The following is an 18,552-nucleotide window of genomic DNA, read 5'->3' as shown; positions in this document are numbered from 1 at the left end:
TCCATGTTGTATGCATGAAAGCTTAATGCCCATTCTACTTGAATGTCTTCATTTAAAGAATGAAAGAAATGTTTACTTGCCAACATAGTAAACTTATGCAGAAGTTAATGAGATGGAATCTGTAGAATTATTTGTTAATTGTTAGCCCTTTAGGTTGACACTTTTTATTGTTTGCTTTTAGGGTTGCATATAGGCAAATTTATTAATCAGTAAAAATTTCATCTTCAGCTTTTTGTCTTCTTTCTCATTCCACCTTCTTTTCTCCATCTTCCATCACCCCCGCTTCTCAGCACCAGGTTCCAGGGCTCTCATTCTCTGCCCACAATTTCTTTCAAAATTAGGCGATAGAGATTTAACTCTCCCAGTAACATTTAACTTTCCGAAGAGGCAAATACTAAAAAGACAGTGATTAATTGAAAGGTATGAATTGTGCTGAATTTGAGCATCATTGGAAAAGCTGAGAGGGGTTATAGTACCAGTTAAAAAGCACCAGTAGACTGCTGCCTACTTAGCCATAGTGCCAGCCTTCTGCACCTATGGACCACCGAGGACAGAGTAATTGGAACTCCAAATGTGAACAGTGTAAAATAGCCAGAGAAAGCCATAGAGAAAGGGAGAGCAAGTGGACCCTTAGGATGCACCACTCTTAAATTCAGTAGCACTTCCTCTTGTTTGTGTAATTATAATTGTTCATTCAACTATATCTACCTTTTGAGGACACAGTGATGGATCCATGATTGACTGTTAATTTTGTGATTTGATCCTTTTTATCAAGTAAAAATCTTAGTATTGATATGTTGAAAGTTGTATTATAAGATATTTCTGGTAGACTTTCAAATATAAGTAGAAACTTTATCTTACAAATTTCTAAATTATCTCATAGTCTTAATATGAACTTAAAATATTTAAAAACAAAGACAAAGGAAAAAAACTCCCTAAAACTCCTTGGACTTTGGTTGCCACCCAGTTCTTTCACTTGGTAATGAGAGAAAAGACAAATAAGATCCAGCTGTATTACCTGTGCCTCTAAACGGTCCAGTAAAAGATCTTGAATAGAAGGGAAGGGTTAGTCTGTATAAAGTTGAGTTGATGAGAAAGAGTATTAATAATTTGAGAAATCTAAATTATATTTTTTGCATACGTGACCATGTTTGCTTTTTGCTAGTTATGGATTAAACAAAAGGAAGAGATTTAATTTACTTATTCCTCAGGCAGGAAGAGTGTCGAAAGGGACATGTTATTTATGAGCCCTTCAATGAGACTGTAAATTACTTGAGGATGTAATAGTAATAATAGCAGCTACTAATATTTATAATTTGCTTCATATGTTCCAGTACTTTATTCTTATTTAATATGCCCCTAAGCCCATTGAGGTATATATACTATTATTGTAACTATTTTACAGATATGGAAACTGAGCGTAGAATGGCCAATTAACTTACCCAAGACCAGTGCTAATAAATGATGGAATTAGGATTTTAAACCATGCGTGTCTGACCTCAAGGCCCCAACTCATTACCTTCTGCCTCCCTAATATCATTCCATCCCACAGATATCCCAGCACAATGCCTTGCACACAATAAGAACCAAAAAGTATTTGTTGAAGTCATCCTGCATTGGCTTAAAAAAATTCAATCTCAACATTTTTGTGGAAATTGAAACTGTTAAACTAAGCACTTTTAGTGGTTCCTCAGCAAATGACAATCTGACCATTACTTTGAGTGGGATATATTGAAAATGTGAGCTTAGAGAGACAGTCCATTAAAAAGCAAAGGTTAAATGTAGCAAATTTGATTCTTCTGGGATCATTCAGTATTTTGTGTGATCAGATAGGTGTATGTCTCTAACATAAGAAATAAGAGATTATAGAATGATGGTCTTGTCTCAGCTTGCTTAGTGAACTTTAAATTTTCGTCATAAAATATTAGGCTTAAATACCTAGAAAAGCTACTAAAGGATTTAAAAAAAAGTGTTTATAAAGATGCATGGATGAAAATCAGCACATTTAGATTTAAGAGAAACATCTTTATGAAGTACATGTAATTTCCATTTTTAAACAAAATCTGTTGTTTCTGGTAACTGTAACAAGAGACTAAAACCATTTTTAGACAAAGCATTATGATTAAAATTACTCGTAAATTTTGGATTTACTGTTTAATGTGTGATGTGGTAGGAGGAGGTGGGCTTTGCAGTCGGGTGGACTTGGGTCTGAATGTTCTCTAGCCTGCTAACTTTGTGACTTTGAGCAGGCAACTCCCATTTCTTCATCCAAGTTGAGTCAGAAGTATTTATTTTACACAAGTGAGATAAATATATTCAAAGTACTTGGTAGATTATGTACTTAGTAAAAAAGTATAAGGCTTTATTCGTATTTTGAGAGCTAATGTTTTTTTGTTTTATTGAAGTATAGTTAATTTACAAGGCTGTGATGATTTCTGCTGTATAACAAAGTGACCCAGTCATACATATTCACATATCCATTCTCTCTCAGATTCTTTTCCCACATAGATTATCACAGAATATTTGGTAGAGTTCTCTATGCTATACAGTAGGTCCTTGTTGGCCAGTCATTCCATATTTCTCAGTGTGCATATACCAATCCCACAGTTCATCTCTCCACCCCCCTGCCACCTGTCCCCTTTGGTAACCATAAGTTTTTCAAAATCTGTGAGTCTTTCTGTTCTGCATATAAGTTCATTTGTATCCTTTTAGTTTTTAGATTTCACATATAGGTGATATCATATGATGTTTTATCTTTTACTAACTTCACTTAGTATGATAGTTTCCAGGTCCATCCATGTTGCTGCAAATGCCATCATTTCATTCCTTTTTATGGCTGAGTAATATTCCATTGTATACATGCACCACATCTTCTTAATCCATTCATCTGTGGATGGACATTTAGATTGCTTCCATGTCTTGGCTATTGTAAATAGTGTTGTAGTGCACATTGGGATGCATATATTTTTTCAAATTATGGTTTTCCCTGGATAGATGCCCAGGAGTGTTGGTTGCTGGATTGTATGGTAGTTCCCTTTAGTTTTTTGAGAAACCTTCATACTGTTTTACATAGCAGTTGCACCAATATACATTCTCACCAACAGTGTAAGAGGGTTTCCTTTTCTCCACAACCTCTCCAGCGTTTTGTTGTTGTTGTTGTTGTTGTTGTTGGTTTTTTTTGTAGACTTTTGGATGATGGCCATTCTGACTGGTGTAAGGTGGTACCTCATAGTAGTTTTGATTTGCATTTCTCTAATAATTAATGATGTTGAGCATCTTTTCATATGTTTTTGGCCATCTGTATGTCTTCTTTGGAGAAATAACTATTTAGATCTTCTGCCCATTTTTTTAAAATTAATTTATTTTTTGTCTTTTTGCCTTTTCTTGGGCCGCTCCCACGGCATATGGAGGTTCCTAGGCTAGGGATGTAATCGGAGCTGTAGCTGCCAGCCTACACCAGAGCCACAGCAACGTGGGATCCGAGCCACATCTGTGACCTACACCACAGTTCATGGCAATGCTGGATCCTTAACCCACTGAGCAAGGGCAGGGATCAAACCCGCAACCTCATGGTTCCTAGTTGGATTCGTTAACCACTGCGCCACAACGGGAACTCCCTCTGCCCATTTTTTGATGGGGTGGTTTGTTTTTTTGATATTGAGCTTCAGGAGGTGTTTGCGTATTTGGAGATTAATCCCTTGTCCGTTTCTTCATTTGCAAATATTTTCTCCCATTCCATGTGTTGTCTTTTTGTTTTGTTTAGGGTTTCCTTTGCTGTACAAAAACTTTGAAGTTCAATTAGGTCCTATTTGTTTATTTTTGTTTCTATTGTCATTACTCTTTAAGTGGTGGATCTGAGAAGATATTGCTGCAGTTTATGTCAGAGAGTATTCAGCCTATGTTTTCCTCTAAGAGGTTTATGTTATCCAGTCTTACATTTAGGTCTTTAATCCACCTTGAGTTTATTTTTGTGTGTGGTGTTAGAGAATGTTCTAATTTCATTCTTTTGGATGTAGCTATCCAGTTTTCCCAGCACCTCTGTCTTTTCTCCATTGTATATTCTTGCCTCCTTTGTCATAGATTAATTGACCATAGGTGCTTGGGTTTATTTGTAGACTTTCTGTCCTATTCCACGGATCTATATTTCTGTTTTTGTGCCACTATCATACTGTTTTTTCATGGCTGTAGCTTTGTAGTATAGTCTGAGGCAAGGGAGCCTTATTTCTCCAGCTCCATTTTTATTTCTCAGGATTGTGTTGGCTATTGGTGTCCTTTGTATTTCCAAACAAATTTGAAAATATTTTGTTCTAGTTCTGTGAAAGATGCCATTGGTAATTGGATAGGGATTGCATTGAATCTATAGATTGCCTTGGGTACTTTGGTCATTTTGACAATACTGATTCTTTCAATCCAAGAGCATGGTATACCTTTCCATCTGTGTCATCTTTGATTTCTTTCATCCAGATCTTATAGTTTTCAGAAAACAGGTCTTTTATCTTTTTCGATTTATTCCTAGGTATTTTATTCTTTTTGATGTGATAGTAAATGGGATTGTTTCCCTAATTTCTCTTTCTGAAAGAGAAATTATATTGTTAGTATATAGAAATACAGTCAATTTCTGTGTATTAATTTTGTATCCTGCAACTTTACCAAATTCAGTGATGAGCCCTAACAGTTTTCTGGTAGTGTCTTTAGGATTTTCTGGGTACAGTATCATGTCATCTGTAAATAGTTTTACCTCTTCCTTTCCAATTTGGATTCCTTTTATTTAGTTTTCTTCTCTGATTGCTATGGTTAAGACTTAAAAAAACTATGTTGAATAGAAGTGGTGGGAGCAGACATCCTTGTCTTATTCCTGATCATAATAGAAATTCTTCCAGCTTTTCATATTGAGAATGATTTTAGCTGTGGTTTTGTCATATATGGCCTTTATTATGTTGAGGTAGGTTCCCTCTATGCCTAATTTCTGCAGGGTTTTTTTTGTTTGTTTTTGTTTTAATCAGAAATGATTTTGGGCTTTGTCAAAAAGCTTTTTCTGCATCTATTGAGAGGATCATATGGCTTTTATTCTTTAGTTTGTTAATGTGGTGTAGCATGCCAATTCATTTGTGGATATTGAAAAATCCTTGCATCCCTGGGATAAATTCCACTCGATCATGGTGTATGATCCTTTTAATGTATTGCTGAATTCAGTTTGCTAGTATTTTGTTGAGGATTTTTGCATCTATGTTCTTCAGTGATGTTCACCTGTCATTTTCTTTTTTTGTGTGGTATCTTTTCTGGTTTTGGTATCAGGGTGATGGTGGCTTCATAGAATGAGTTTTGGGGTGTTCCTTCCATTGCAGTTTTTTAGAATAGTTTTAGAAGGATAGGTGTTAACTCTTCTCTAATTTTTGATAGAATTCACTCGCGAAGCCATTTGGTCCTGGACTTCTAGTTTGTTGGAAGTTTTTACTTTTTTTTGTCTTTTCTAGGGCCGTACCCATGGCATATGGAGGTTCCCAGGCTAGGAGTCTAATCAGAGCTGTAGCCCCAGGCCTACACCAGAGCCATAGCAATGTGGGATCCAAGCTGCATCTTCGACCTACACCACAACTCACGACAACACCGGATCCTTAACACACTGAGCAAGGCCAGGGATCGAATCCACAACCTCATGGTTCCTAGTCGGATTCGTTAATCACTGAACCACGATGGGAACTCCATGTTGAAAGTTTTTTAATCACAGTTTCCATTTCAGTACTTGTGATCTGTCCATTCATTTTGTTTTTTGAATTTCTTCCTGGTTTAGTATTGGAAGATGTATCTTTCTAATAATTTGTCCATTTCTTTGAGGTTGTCCATTTTGTTGGCATATAGTTGCTTATAGAAGTCTCTTAGGATCCTTTGTATTTCTAGGATGTCCATTGTAACTTCTCCTTTTTCATTTCTAATTTTATTGATTTGAGCTTTCTCCCTTTCTATCTTCTCCTTCTGGTACCCCTATAATGCAAATGTTGTGTGTTTAAGATTGTCCCAGAGTTCCCTTACACTCTCCTCATTTATTTTTATTTTTTTCTTTATTCTTTTCTGCATCAGTGATTTCCACCAGTCTTCCCTTCCACCTTGTTTATTCACTCATTTATTCTTCTGCCTCCTGTAATCTGCTATTGGTTCCTTCTAGTGAAGTTTTTATTTCAGTTACTGAATTTTGGATGTCCACTTGTTTAATCTTTACATCTTCTATTTCTTTGTTCATCTTTTCTTCTAATTTATCAATCCTTGCCCCTCCAGTTTTTTCCCAACATCTTGGATCATCTTTACTCTCATTATTCTAAAGTCTTTTTTATGGACGCTGCTATCTCCATTTCGCTTAGCTGTTTTTCTGGGGTTTTGTCCAATTCCCTCATCTGGCTTATATTCCTCTGCCTTTTCATTTTGTATATCTTTTCATCTGGTCTCCTTTTTTGCACGTTAGAGGTTTGAGGCCTCTCTTGCTTCTGGTTTCTGCCCCTTTGTGGGGGAAGTTCAATCAGTGGCTTGTTACAGGCTTCTCAGTGGGAGGGACTGGTGCTTGCCCACTGGTAGGTGAAGCTGAGTCTTGTCCCTCTAGTGTCCTATCTCCACCTCAAACCACAGCCACCCCTTGCTTTCCCTGGATACCCTCTATGATCTGCAGGTAGGTCTGACTCAGATTCTTATGGAGTCCCTGCTTTCCCCTGGGACCCAGTGCACATGGAATCCTGTGAGCACCCTCCAAGAGTGGCGTCTCTGTTTCTTTCAGTCCTGTGGAGCTTCTGTGACATGCCCTGCTGGCTTTCAACTCCAATGCTCTGGGGGCTCCTCCTCCCAATTTGGGGTTTAGAACCCTCACTGCTGTGGGAGAGCCTCTATGATGCAGTTATTTTACCCCCACCTGGCAGATATGGAAGTGCTTATATTGTGAAAGTGCCCCTCCTACTGTCTTAATGTGGCTTCTTCTTTGTCTTCAGGATATCTTTTTTTGGTAGTTTCCCATCTATTTTTATTGATGGTTATTCAGCAGTTAGTTGTAATTTTGGTGTTTTTGTGATAGAGGGTAAGCTCAAGTCCTTCCACTCTGCCATCTTGTCCCTCCAAGTTTAAAGCTACCATTTTTAAAGAAAAAATGGACTCGAATTAAATGTTAATACTTTCCTGGTAAAGTAATTTCAACTCTTATGGGTCAAACACAGTTTGGGGGGTTTTGGGGAGGGAGGTGTCTGATAGTATTCTGTTTTTTGGATAGGGGTTGAGTGCAGAAGTGGGTTCATTTCGTATAATTTCATTGACCTGTGCACTTAGGACCTATACAGATTTCTTTTTTGCCTTTTTTTTTTAAGGCCACACCCACAGCATATGGAGGTTCACAGGCTAGGGATTGAATTGGAGCTACAGCTCCTGGCCTTACCACAGCCACAGCAGTGCCAGATCTGAGCCACGTCTGTGACCTATACCACAGCTCATGGCAATGCCAGATCCTTAACCCACTGAACAAGCCCAGGGATTGAACCTACATCCTCATGGATACTAGTCAGATTTGTTTCTGCTGATCCCCAATGAGAATTCCCTATGCAAATATTTTTAAAAATTTAGGAGTTTCCAATGTGGCTCAGCAGGTTAAGAACTTGATTTTATCTCTGTGAGGATGCAGATTTGATCCCTGGCCGTGCTCAGTGGGTTAAGAATCTGGTGTTGCCACAAGCTGTGGTGTAGGTCACAGATGCAGTTGGGTTCTGGTGTGGCTGTGGCTGTGGTATAGGCCGGCAGCTGAAGCTCCTGTTCAACCCTTAGCCTATGAATTTCCGTATACCACACGTGCAGCCATAAAAAAGAAAAAAAAATTTAATTATGTATCACCAATAAAAAGATGACATTTGAAAGTAGATTTATGTGTAATATCCTTACATTGTCAAGGCAAATCATAAAAATATTAAATAGAATGGATCTGTGATTAGTTTTTTAAATTACACTGATGTTTATAGGTTAAAAACTGACCAATATTAAACATACAACTTCCAAAGAAAAAGGTTCAAGTGTATACTTGTTTTTAAATGTTAGTATAAAAGAAGTTAACATAGATTGAATAAGAATTAAACTAGTCTTTTGGAGACCACAAAAACTTGGTAAGTAAAACTCAGATATATCAGTTATTTATATTAATATAAATAGACTAATTGTTCCTTTTAAAATCAGGCATTTCTGATTATATTCATTGGATTTTTTCAAGAAATAAGAGTCAAAATATAAAATTTAAAGTAGTAATATGAAACAAGTTTTATGCCATCACATATATTTCAACAATGAAACAAATAGCATGGCGATTACATATCAGATAACATATACTTAAAGGTTTGTCATTATTGTAATTAATATTATTTAAAATTTTTCTCCATGAATAGTTTTCTAACATATTGATTGAGGGATAACAGACATGATTGACTTTATATGTATATGTATCCACATGTATGTATTTATTCACAGGTACATACATATACATATATATACACACAGAGATAGATATATGTCTGTGTGCGTGTGTGTGTGTGTGTATACATATACAAATTTTTTTTCTTTCTTTATGATCTAATATGTGGCAAATAAGTTTCTGATGTGAGTTGCAAATACGGATTCCTCTTTGTAGCACAGATTTATATACGTGTGTATGTATGTATATATATATAAAATATCAAAATAGTCCTCCTGCTTTTCAAATTGCTCATTTCTTAATATGTTGTATCAACCTCATAAAGTAAATATAAGAGGGCTGTCTTAGAATTTTTCCTAAAATTGAGGAAGTATTTACTTCACGCATAGTTTTAAAAAATCAAGATATGTGGAAATTCTCACTGTGGCATAGCAGGTTAAGGATCTGGTGTTTTCTCTGAGATGGGAAAGGTTCGATCCCTGGCCCAGCACAGTAGGTTAAGGATACAGCTGTGACCCACGCCACACTGCAGCTTGGATTCAATGCCTGGCCCAGGAACTTTCATATGCTGCAAGAACAGCCAAAAAGGGAAAAAAAAACAAAATCAAGATGTGTGAAATACAGTTAAAAGCACTTCATCAAGTCAGGGTAAAGAAACCTCAAACAGTTTTTGTTTTCTTGGTTTTCTGTTTTTTGCTTTAGGGCTGCACCCGCGACATATGGAGGTTCCCAGGCTAGGGATCCAATCGGAGCTACAGCTGTTGGCCACAGCAGTGCCAGATCTGAGCCGCATCTGCGACCTACACCACAGCTCACAGCAACTCCGGATCCTTAACCACTGAGCAAGACCAGGGATCAAACCTGCCAATTCATGGCTCCTACTCGGATTTGTTTCCACTGTGCCACCACGGAAACTCCTCAAACAGTTCTTTTACCATGTGCAGAGTTGAGAAGGTAGTCAGCCTAGGTTCAATGCCCAGCTCAGCACATCTCATACTAGATATAATGCTGTGGACAAGACTCTTCACCTTTTTGGGTCTTGGTTTTCTTCTCTAAAAAGTGGGAATAATGACAGAATTTACCCCCTTAGGGTAGCTGTGAGGATAAGTGAAATAATACTTGGCAAATATTAAGTACTCAAGTAACTTTTAGTTCTTACCAGTATTAATAGTAGTAGTACATACACAACTCTAAGTATACAAATGTATAAATTAATGGTTTTAGAAAACCTCACTATTGCCTTACAATTACTTTTTATAGATAAGACAGGAGAAATAAGTAGTATTTGTATTGCAGTTGTTTAAAACTTTAAAATGCAAATGCCATGACTATTGTCCTAACTGGACAGTGCAGACATTGGATTAGGCTGTGGCTCATTCAGTGCTTGGGGGCTGCTTATTGTGTTCTGTTGTCCTAGGGTCCTAAAGATGAAGAGTGTGACAAATGACTCCAGAAATTCTTGCCTGATACTTAAATCTCACCAGGTAGAGTAGCCTGTAGGTGCTTGGTGCTGGGATTAGACTCCATACTCAGAGAGAGTAAAGAAAATGCTTTCCAGAGACAAACCAAGGGTGATAATGTATAGTCTTTTAAAAGACAACTAATAATTCTCATGCCAAAGAAGTTTGGCAGTATCTAACTCAGGATATCAGTTTGTCAGAAGAAGGTGTAGTTTTTCTGCAACTAGACTGGGTTGCTAGTTTGCTGACACGAGAATTAGAGTTTAAGAAATAGTGATTGCTGCTACCAAATATTTTTTTTAGAAAGTCACCTTCCAAATAGTTAACCTCCAAATAAACTAAAATCCTTTCTCCCCTATCCTACCTGCAGTGTTTACAACAGTATCTTCTCACTATCGTATTTCTACATTTCTCATTCACCTTTTCTTCTATTCAATTCAACGAACAGCTATGGAAAACAGTTCATGAGTCATTTCATGACTATTGGGAAGAAACATAGAACAAACAAATCTGTTATTTTCCAGGCCAAAGCCTACCTGAGGATTGCTACCGAAGTGGTAAGAAGATTGCCTCCACCTCCAGAGTGATTCCCCAAGTGTCCTGGAAATTTGCCTGTTGCTTGGCAGTAAGACCTTTGGAATCAACAGTATGGTGGTTGAAACCTACAGAAATAATAGCAATCAGAGTTGTTTTCTTGTATCTCTAAAGAAATAATGTCTTATATTCAGGTTTGATTTTCTAAGTAATGACTCACAAAGTTTTTACATACCAATGCTTACTGCTACATGTAGGAATTTTTTGGAAAGCTAATGTGTACCAACATCACAGAACCCCATTTTTTTTTATTGAGCTACCTCTGAAGGAATGATGAGTTTATATTACAAGCCCAACCTTCAATCAGGAGAGAGCTGTGATTTTTTTGTTTTGTTTTGTTTTGTTTTGCAGTACTACAGAGTTGGCCATTTAAAGGATTTACTAAATGTGTGTATGGACATAAGTGTGACACTTCTCCTTCAGGCAGTTTGTTCTGGGTTTGAATTCTGGACACATTCTTAATATAGATAATCTTCTGCTTCTTCATCTAGACTAGACTTTACCCCAGATTTAGTGAATCTGAATCTCCAGGAAGGGGGTCTGGACATATGTATTTTTTAACAAGGTCATAATGATATTGTTGATTCTGATTATGGTGGCAGTAATAATAATAATGCTAACTAACATTTATCAAGTGTTTTCTTGTGTCCTTGTGGTTACTCTTCCATTCGTGTGAGTGGGAAACTGTTGTTGTCTCCACTTTACAGATAGGAAAACTGAGATATGGGAAAGTTAAGTGTCTTCCTGAGGGTTACTATTCTTGTAAATGGAACTGAGGTTTGAACTTGGGCAGCTAGATACTGGACCCTTCCTTTTGTACACCAAATAGTATCCCACATTTCCTCAAACTTATTTGACCATAATCTCCCCCATCTCCCCTTTAGGAACATTTCATGTTCACATTTCAAAGAATACAGTTTGAATAACATGTATCTTGTCTATTTGAGGCTGAGAGAGAGAGTTGTGTCAGGGGTTTCCCAAGGTCAGGTAGGAAGATTGCTTTAAGAGTCATAAGTTAATCCTAAATTATAATGAAGTGGTCTCTGACCTTTGACAAAAGTTGGGTACCTTTGCTCTGTATTTACGGAACCAGAAAATTAGGTAAAGAGTTACATACCATTATAAACAGGTTTTCACACACTTATGTTCACATAAAAAATTGTACATGAATGTTTATAGCAGCTTTATTTGTAATAGCCAAAAAAACCCAGATTTTTTGAGTAGGTGATTGGTTAAACAAACAGTAGTGTATCCATGCCATGGACTACTACTTGGCAATAAAAAAAGAGCAAACTGTGGATACATGCAACAACCTGGATAAATTCCAGAGAATTAAGCTGAATGAAAAAACTAAAAACTAATCCCAGAAGGTGTTGTGTACTATATGATTCAACTTCTAAGACATTCTTGAAATGAAAAAAATTACAGAAATGAAAAACAGATTAGTAGTTACCAGGAGTTAAGGAGGGGGAATGATGGTGGGGGCAGGAACTGTGTGTATGTCCATAAAAAGGCAGCATGAGGGATCCTCCTGAGGATGGAAATGCTCTGTATCATCACTATATTGATATCAGTATCTTGGTTGTGATATTGTGCAAATGTTATACTGGAGGAAATTGGGTAAAGGGCACAAAGGACTCTCCCTGTATTATTTCTTAACAGCTGCCTGTGAGTTTACGATTTTCTCAAAATAAAAGTAAAATTTAAAAAATCAAATATGTGCTACTGTGTCTGAACTGAAATTCCTGAACCGCATTATCCATGCTAATAAAAATCGTGAATAAAAGTACTGGTGCATGTACAGTAATCATCATTTATCACTTTGAGAAGGAAGTAATGACTTTTAAGTTGTAGAAGTATTTGTGTTTTTATTGTCTTCTTGGAAGAGGGCCAATATGGATAATCATGGAGTATTTCTAAATACTGTAAAGCAAGTAATTGAACCAAGCTTAACTTTATCTGGAAGAAGAATGATTTAAATGAGCTCCAGAGGTGCTTAAAGTTGTGTGCCAAAATTTAATACATCTCATGGAGAAATGGGAAAGATAGATGTTACTCAGAAATATATGACTTGGAGAAGATCCACATGTATAGTCACCTGCTTCCTTCTCTCTCATCTACTAGTCTCTGCAGATGCTTCCAGGAAAGCCTGTTTAAAAAAAAAAAAAAATGTGATTGGAGTTTATATGCAGGTTCAGAAGTGGAGGAAGGGGAAGTAGCTGTAAAAGCAAGAATGAAGCTTATTCTAAAATTCTGCCCATGGCAGCCTTTGCTAAGCTTCAGAGAGCTGACTTCAAATAGAGTATCAGGCACAGCTTGTCTCTCTGTTGACAGAGGTAATATTTATTCCGCATTCTTCACATTTCCATAGAGTATAGAGAATTTCCATTCCCCTAGGGAAAAAGGAGGCTCCCTTACTTACTCCATTCCAGGGAAGGAGGAGTGACTTATATTATGGGCAGATTTCTTGCCATCTGCATTTCTTTGATTCCAGCCAAATCCAGAGCTTCCTAGGCAGGTTACAGGGATGGCTGAAGCTGTGCATCTCTGCCTTGGCCTTGGGTGAGCAAGTCCATCTAATTTAAGGGTAGAGTATTTGGTAATCTATTGTGGTCACATATCCCCTAATCCAGCTTTTTTTTTTTTTTTTTTTTTTTTTTGTTATAAAGCTTTTATCCAAATGCTGTGTCTATCAATTCCAAACAGGGAATAATCTTCCCACCCCACCACACTCTAAGGAAACACAAAATACCTCTCTAGAATCCTATAAAGTTAGAACTGAAGAAAATAATAGAATTCAGATAGTTTCACCACTCTACTTGAAGCACTTCTAGTAAAAAATAAGTTCATCAATGGCCACCAGCCTGTTTGGGAGGAAAGTGGAGGGAGGTTATCATAAAGTATTGTACGTATACAATAAAGCCCAGAGACAAACATGCATAGGTCAATTAATTATCTACAAGTGAACACCCATTTAACTATCAGTTGAGGAGTAGACCATAGCTGGCATCCTCAAAGCCCCAGTGTTTTCCTTCATAATCACTATCTTCTTTTTTCCTTATAAAGTTAACAACATTCTGATGTTTTTAGCACCTAAGACTGTACCCTTAAACATTATAGTTTTTGCCTGTTTTTTTAAATTTATACTAAATGGACTTGAACAGTATTTTGTTTTATATTAACTGTTTTCATTTTGTTCTGTGTTGAATGCTTTTGTTCTCTCTTATGTTTCTGAGATCCATGTCTACTGTTGCATGTAGCCATGATCTGTTCATATTCTTTGCTGCAGAGTATCCCATTTTTGAATAAACACCTTACTCATGCCACTGTCTAGATGGATGTTTGGATTGATTACTGTTTTACTGTTACAAATGGTGCTGCTCTGAACATTCTTGTACATAGTTTTTTGGTGTTATGTGCTTGAATTTTTCTTGAGTTATTCCTGAGAGTGAAATTATTGGTAGTTGTTCAATGGTAGTTGTTCATTGTGGTTTTAATTTGCATTTCCCTGATTACAAATGAAATTAAGAACCTTTACAGATAATTATTGGCTTACTAGAGAGCTTCCTTTGTGTAGTGCCACTCAAATTTCTTGCCCTTTTTTTCTACTGTATTGTTGGAGCATGTAAATGTATGTTGTTGATATGTATCCTTGTCAGTTCTGTATGTTTCAGATATCTTTTTTACTCTGTACTCTCTTAATGGTATCTCTTCATAAACAAAGGAACTTAATCTTAATGTATTCAAATTTATCATTATATTCCTTTATATTATTTTTTGTACATACCCCAAAGCCATGAAGATATTATCCTATTAGCTTTTAGAGGTTATTGAACTGTTGTGTCTTCTATGTTTAGTTGTACAATCCACTGGAATTGTTTTTTGTTTTGGGGATTTTTGTTTGTTTTTTTTTGTTTTGTTTTGGTTATTATGTGAGGTAGGTGTTACATTGCCTTTTTTTTTTTTTCTTTTTTCTTTTGCAGGTATCTAATTGTCCCAGTACCAGTGGGACTCCTTTTTTCCTCCACTATTATGCAGTAACAACTTTGTTGTGAATCACATGTCTCTGTTTCTTTGGGTCTCTTTCCAGGCTTTGGATTGTTTTCCATTGGTTTATTTGTCTGCTTTGCACCAATAACTATCTTGTTTATCATCACCTGATGTTCCTCAAGAATTCTTTGGCAGTTCTCGATTTTTTGCATTTCCATATAAATTTTAGGGCCAACTTGTGAAGTTCAGAAACAACAACAACAGCAATGAATTACTGGAGAGTTTCAGTTTTGCTTAAGATGGAGAAGGCTGGAAAGAACATCATACCCACCCTTACAATAAAAAGAAACTGTATGATAAACAAAATCATGAGTTTTAATTAAACTGACCAGATAATCTAAGTTGCAGTGCAGCAAACTAGCCAGAAATTTAAGGAAAGACAGATGCCTCCAAGGAGAGAGGATGCAAGCACTTCCTCATCTTTGGCAGAGCACAGAAGAAAGACATCCAGCTCCCTATAAACAGGTAAGAAAAACTCAGTAAAACATTTAAACAAATTACTAAAGGCTGAGTGTGGGAGAACAGGAGGATCTAGAACTCCTGGAAGCTACTAACATAAGGGGACTTTGCACCCACTTATAGGCTTTTTTCTGTGGACCTCACCGGGTACCTAAGAGGATATTTCAGCATGGGGCAAGGGACTGAAAAAAAAACCTTTCTTGGTGTACAGGCCTGGAGGAGGAGAGCAGTTGCCTCTGTGAGAAAAACACAGAGCCTTTCCTACCTCCATTCCCTGTGGAACAAATAGCACAAGTCAATTGGGGTGGGAGAGGACGGTAAACCTCATTGTGCTCAGATGACTCATTTTGACTAGGGGACTGTCCAAAAAAAGTGTATCCTCAACATAAAGACACAAATAGGTTAAAAGGAAAAGATAGAAATGATATGTAATGTGAATATTAATCAAAAGAAAGGTAGACTTGCTTTATCAGATATGGTAAACTTAAGAACAAGGAACATTATCGGGAATAAAGAACATTACATAATGATAAAGATGTTAATTAGCCAAGACGATGTAACAATCCCAAATGTGTATCCCCCTAACAAAATAGCTTTGACATGTAAGAATTAAAAATTGATGAAATTAAAAGTAAAAGCAGAAAAATCCACAATTATAGATTGAGATTTCCATACTCCTTTCTCAGTAATCAATGGAAAAATTATAACTGTAAGTATTAGAAAATCTAGGAGTTCACATTGTGGCTCAGGAGTAACAAACCCAACTAGTGTCCATGAAGATGTGGATTCAATCCCTGGCCTCTCTCAGTGGGTTAAGTATCCAATGTTGCCGTGAGCTATGGTGCAAGTTGCAGGCATGGCTCGGATCCCATGTTGCTGTTGCTATGGCATGGGCCGGCAGCTGCAGCTCTGATTCGACCCCTAGCCTGGGAACTTCCATATGCCACAGGTGTGGCCATAAAGAGCAAAGAAAAAAAGGAAGGAAGGGAAAGAAAGGAAGAAAGGAAAGAAAGAAAAAAAGAAAAAAGTAAAAAATAAAATCTAAACACTATTTATCATCATTTTTATAGACCATTTCACCCCAAAAGAGTAGAATAGGATTATTTTCAAGTACAATATGGGACATGTCACACACTACCATATTCTTGTCCATAAGACATATGACAACGTATTTAAAATAACTGAAATCATATAAAATATGTTATCCTACCAATACGGAATTAAAAGAAATTAATAATAAAAGCTGGAAATGCCCCCAAATACTTAGAAATAAACTAAAACAATTATAAATTACCCATGCATCAAAGAGGCAGGAACAGGGAAAATTATAAAATACTCTGAAGAGGAGTTCCCATCGTGGCACAGTAGTTGAGGAATCCGACTAGGAACCATGAGGTTGCGGGTTCAGTCCCTGCCCTTACTCAGTGGGTTGACTATCTGGCATTGCCGTGAGCTGTGGTGTAGATTGCAGACACGGCTCGGATCCTGCGTTGCTGTGGCTCTGGCGTAGGCCGGGGGCTACAGCTCCGATTGGACGCCTGGCCTGGGAACCTCCATATGCCGCAGGAAGCGGCCCAAAGAAATAGCAAAAATGATAAATAAATAAATAAAAATAAAATAAAATACTCTGAAGAAATGAAAGCAGCAAAATTTGTGGGATGCAGCCAAAGCAGTGCCTTGAGGGGAATTTACTGCATTTAATGCTTATAATAGAAGAAATCTTGTATCAGTCAAATAATCTTCCACCTTAAAAACCTAAATAAAAGATCAGATTTAAAGAAGGCAAATAGAAGAAAGATATCATTGAAATCAAGAAGAAAAGCAATAGATAAAATTGTTGAAGTTAAAACTGGTGTTTTGAAAAAATGAAGAAATTTGACAAACCTCTAGCCATACTCATTAAGAAAAGAGATAGAGAAGGCGTAAATTACCAATATCCAAGAATGAAAGAGGGGACATTACTAAGATTCTACAAACATTAAAATTACAATAAGGACTATTACAGTTTTATGCTCAGAAAATTGACAGATGAAATAGGCAAATTCCTTTAAAGACACTAACTACCAAAGCTCACTAAAAAAGAAATATATTAGCTGAATGTTGTAAATCACTGAAGGCAATGTAGTTAGGTATCAACGAAGTAAACTCCAGTCCCAGATGCCATCACTGGCAAAATTACCTAATATTTAAAGAAATAATGCCTGTACTCCACAGACTCTTCCAAAAAAATAGAACAGGAGGGAGCACGTCCCAACTCATTTTGTAAACCAGCATTATCCTAATACCCAAACTAGACAAAGATGGTACAGGAAAACCACAAACAAATATTCCTGGTGAACATAGAAAAATTCTCAGAAAAATATTATTTAATGGAATCCAGCATTATATAAAAAGGTTAATGCATTGTGACCAAGGAGGTCATTATCCTAGGAATGCAAAGTTGGTTCACTATTTGAAATCAATGTAAACAGCAGATTAAAGAAAAAGCAGACTAAAGAAGGACAGACTAAGGAAGAAAAACCATACATTCTATCTTAATTCAGAAAAAAACATGTGACAAGATTCAACATTTAAGATAAAAATTCTTAGTAATCTGGGAATAAAAGATAATTTTTCACCCTTATAAAAGACATCTACAAAAAAATTGTGCTTAACATTAACTAATGGTGAAAGACTGCTTTCCTCCTAAGATTGGGAACAAGACAAGTTTCTCCAACTCAGCACATTTATTTATTGTTATACTGGAAGTTATATTAATGCAAAAGGAAAAGAAATTAAAGCATACAGATTGGAAAGGAAGCAATAAAACTGTCTTTTCATAGGCAACATGATTGTGGATAAAATCCCCCCAAAATATACAAGAAAAGTAACTAGAACTAATAAGTGAATCTAGCAGAGTTGTAGTATTCAAAGTCAATGTACAAAAATGAATTTTATTTCTATATATTAGCAGTAAACAATAGGAATTTGAAATGAAAATAGTATATAATTCATAATACTTCAGAATGTGTAATATTTAAATATAAATCTAGTAAGATATGTTCAAGTCTATTATGCTGACAAATACAAGGTACTAGTGAAAGAAATCAAAGAAAACATATAAATGGTGAGAGATACAATGTTTATTGGAAGACTCAGTATGTTAAAGTATCTATTCTCCCAGACTGGGCTACTTCCAGTGCAATCCCAATCAGAATCTCAGGAGACTCTTCTGTTGAAGTTGGCAACTTGTTTCTAAAGTTGCTTTCTTTATTTAAAATAAAGAGGTCTAGAATAGCCAAACCAGTTTCCAAAAAAGAAAATTAAATTCAGAGGATTTATGCTGCTTGATTCCAAGATTTATAAAGCTACAGTAATCACAACAGTATGGTATTGGTGTAAAATAGACATATAGATCCGTGGTACAGAATAGGGTGTTCAGATATAAACATAAAACAGTTATGAGAACTTGATTTTCAACATAGGTGCCAAGACAATTCAATGATAAAAAGATAATCTTTTCAGAAATTGTGCTCAATTACACAACTTTTTGCAAAGAAATGAACCTTGCCTTATACTTTACAC

At 36.3% G+C, this 18,552-nt stretch overlaps 1 protein-coding gene across 9 annotated transcripts in view; it reads left to right on the top strand.

The window, feature by feature from the left end:
• The window catches only part of NUBPL (NUBP iron-sulfur cluster assembly factor, mitochondrial), a 241,101-nt gene extending 228,906 nt beyond the window's left edge, over positions 1 to 12,195 (top strand). For all 9 annotated transcript variants that reach the window (XR_014810681.1, XR_014810680.1, XR_014810679.1 and 6 more), the window contains one exon: positions 10,410 to 12,195. Coding sequence is in view for 5 of the 9 variants with exons in the window: in XM_084969033.1 (XP_084825159.1) it covers positions 10,410 to 10,591 (182 nt within the window). In the remaining 4 variants the exon portion in view is untranslated. The remainder of the gene's footprint in view (positions 1 to 10,409) is intronic.
• The last annotated feature ends 6,357 nt before the right edge of the window (positions 12,196 to 18,552 follow it).

This window comes from Sus scrofa, chromosome 7 (genome assembly GCF_054392235.1).
Source record: "Sus scrofa isolate SSC_HxYL_T2T_F1_AM1 chromosome 7, Sscrofa_HxYL_maternal_Yorkshire_Landrace_v2.0, whole genome shotgun sequence".
Lineage (NCBI taxonomy): Eukaryota > Metazoa > Chordata > Mammalia > Artiodactyla > Suidae > Sus > Sus scrofa.
The sequence above is the reverse complement of the archived record's forward strand: the minus strand, read 5'-3'. Positions and strand labels throughout refer to the sequence as shown.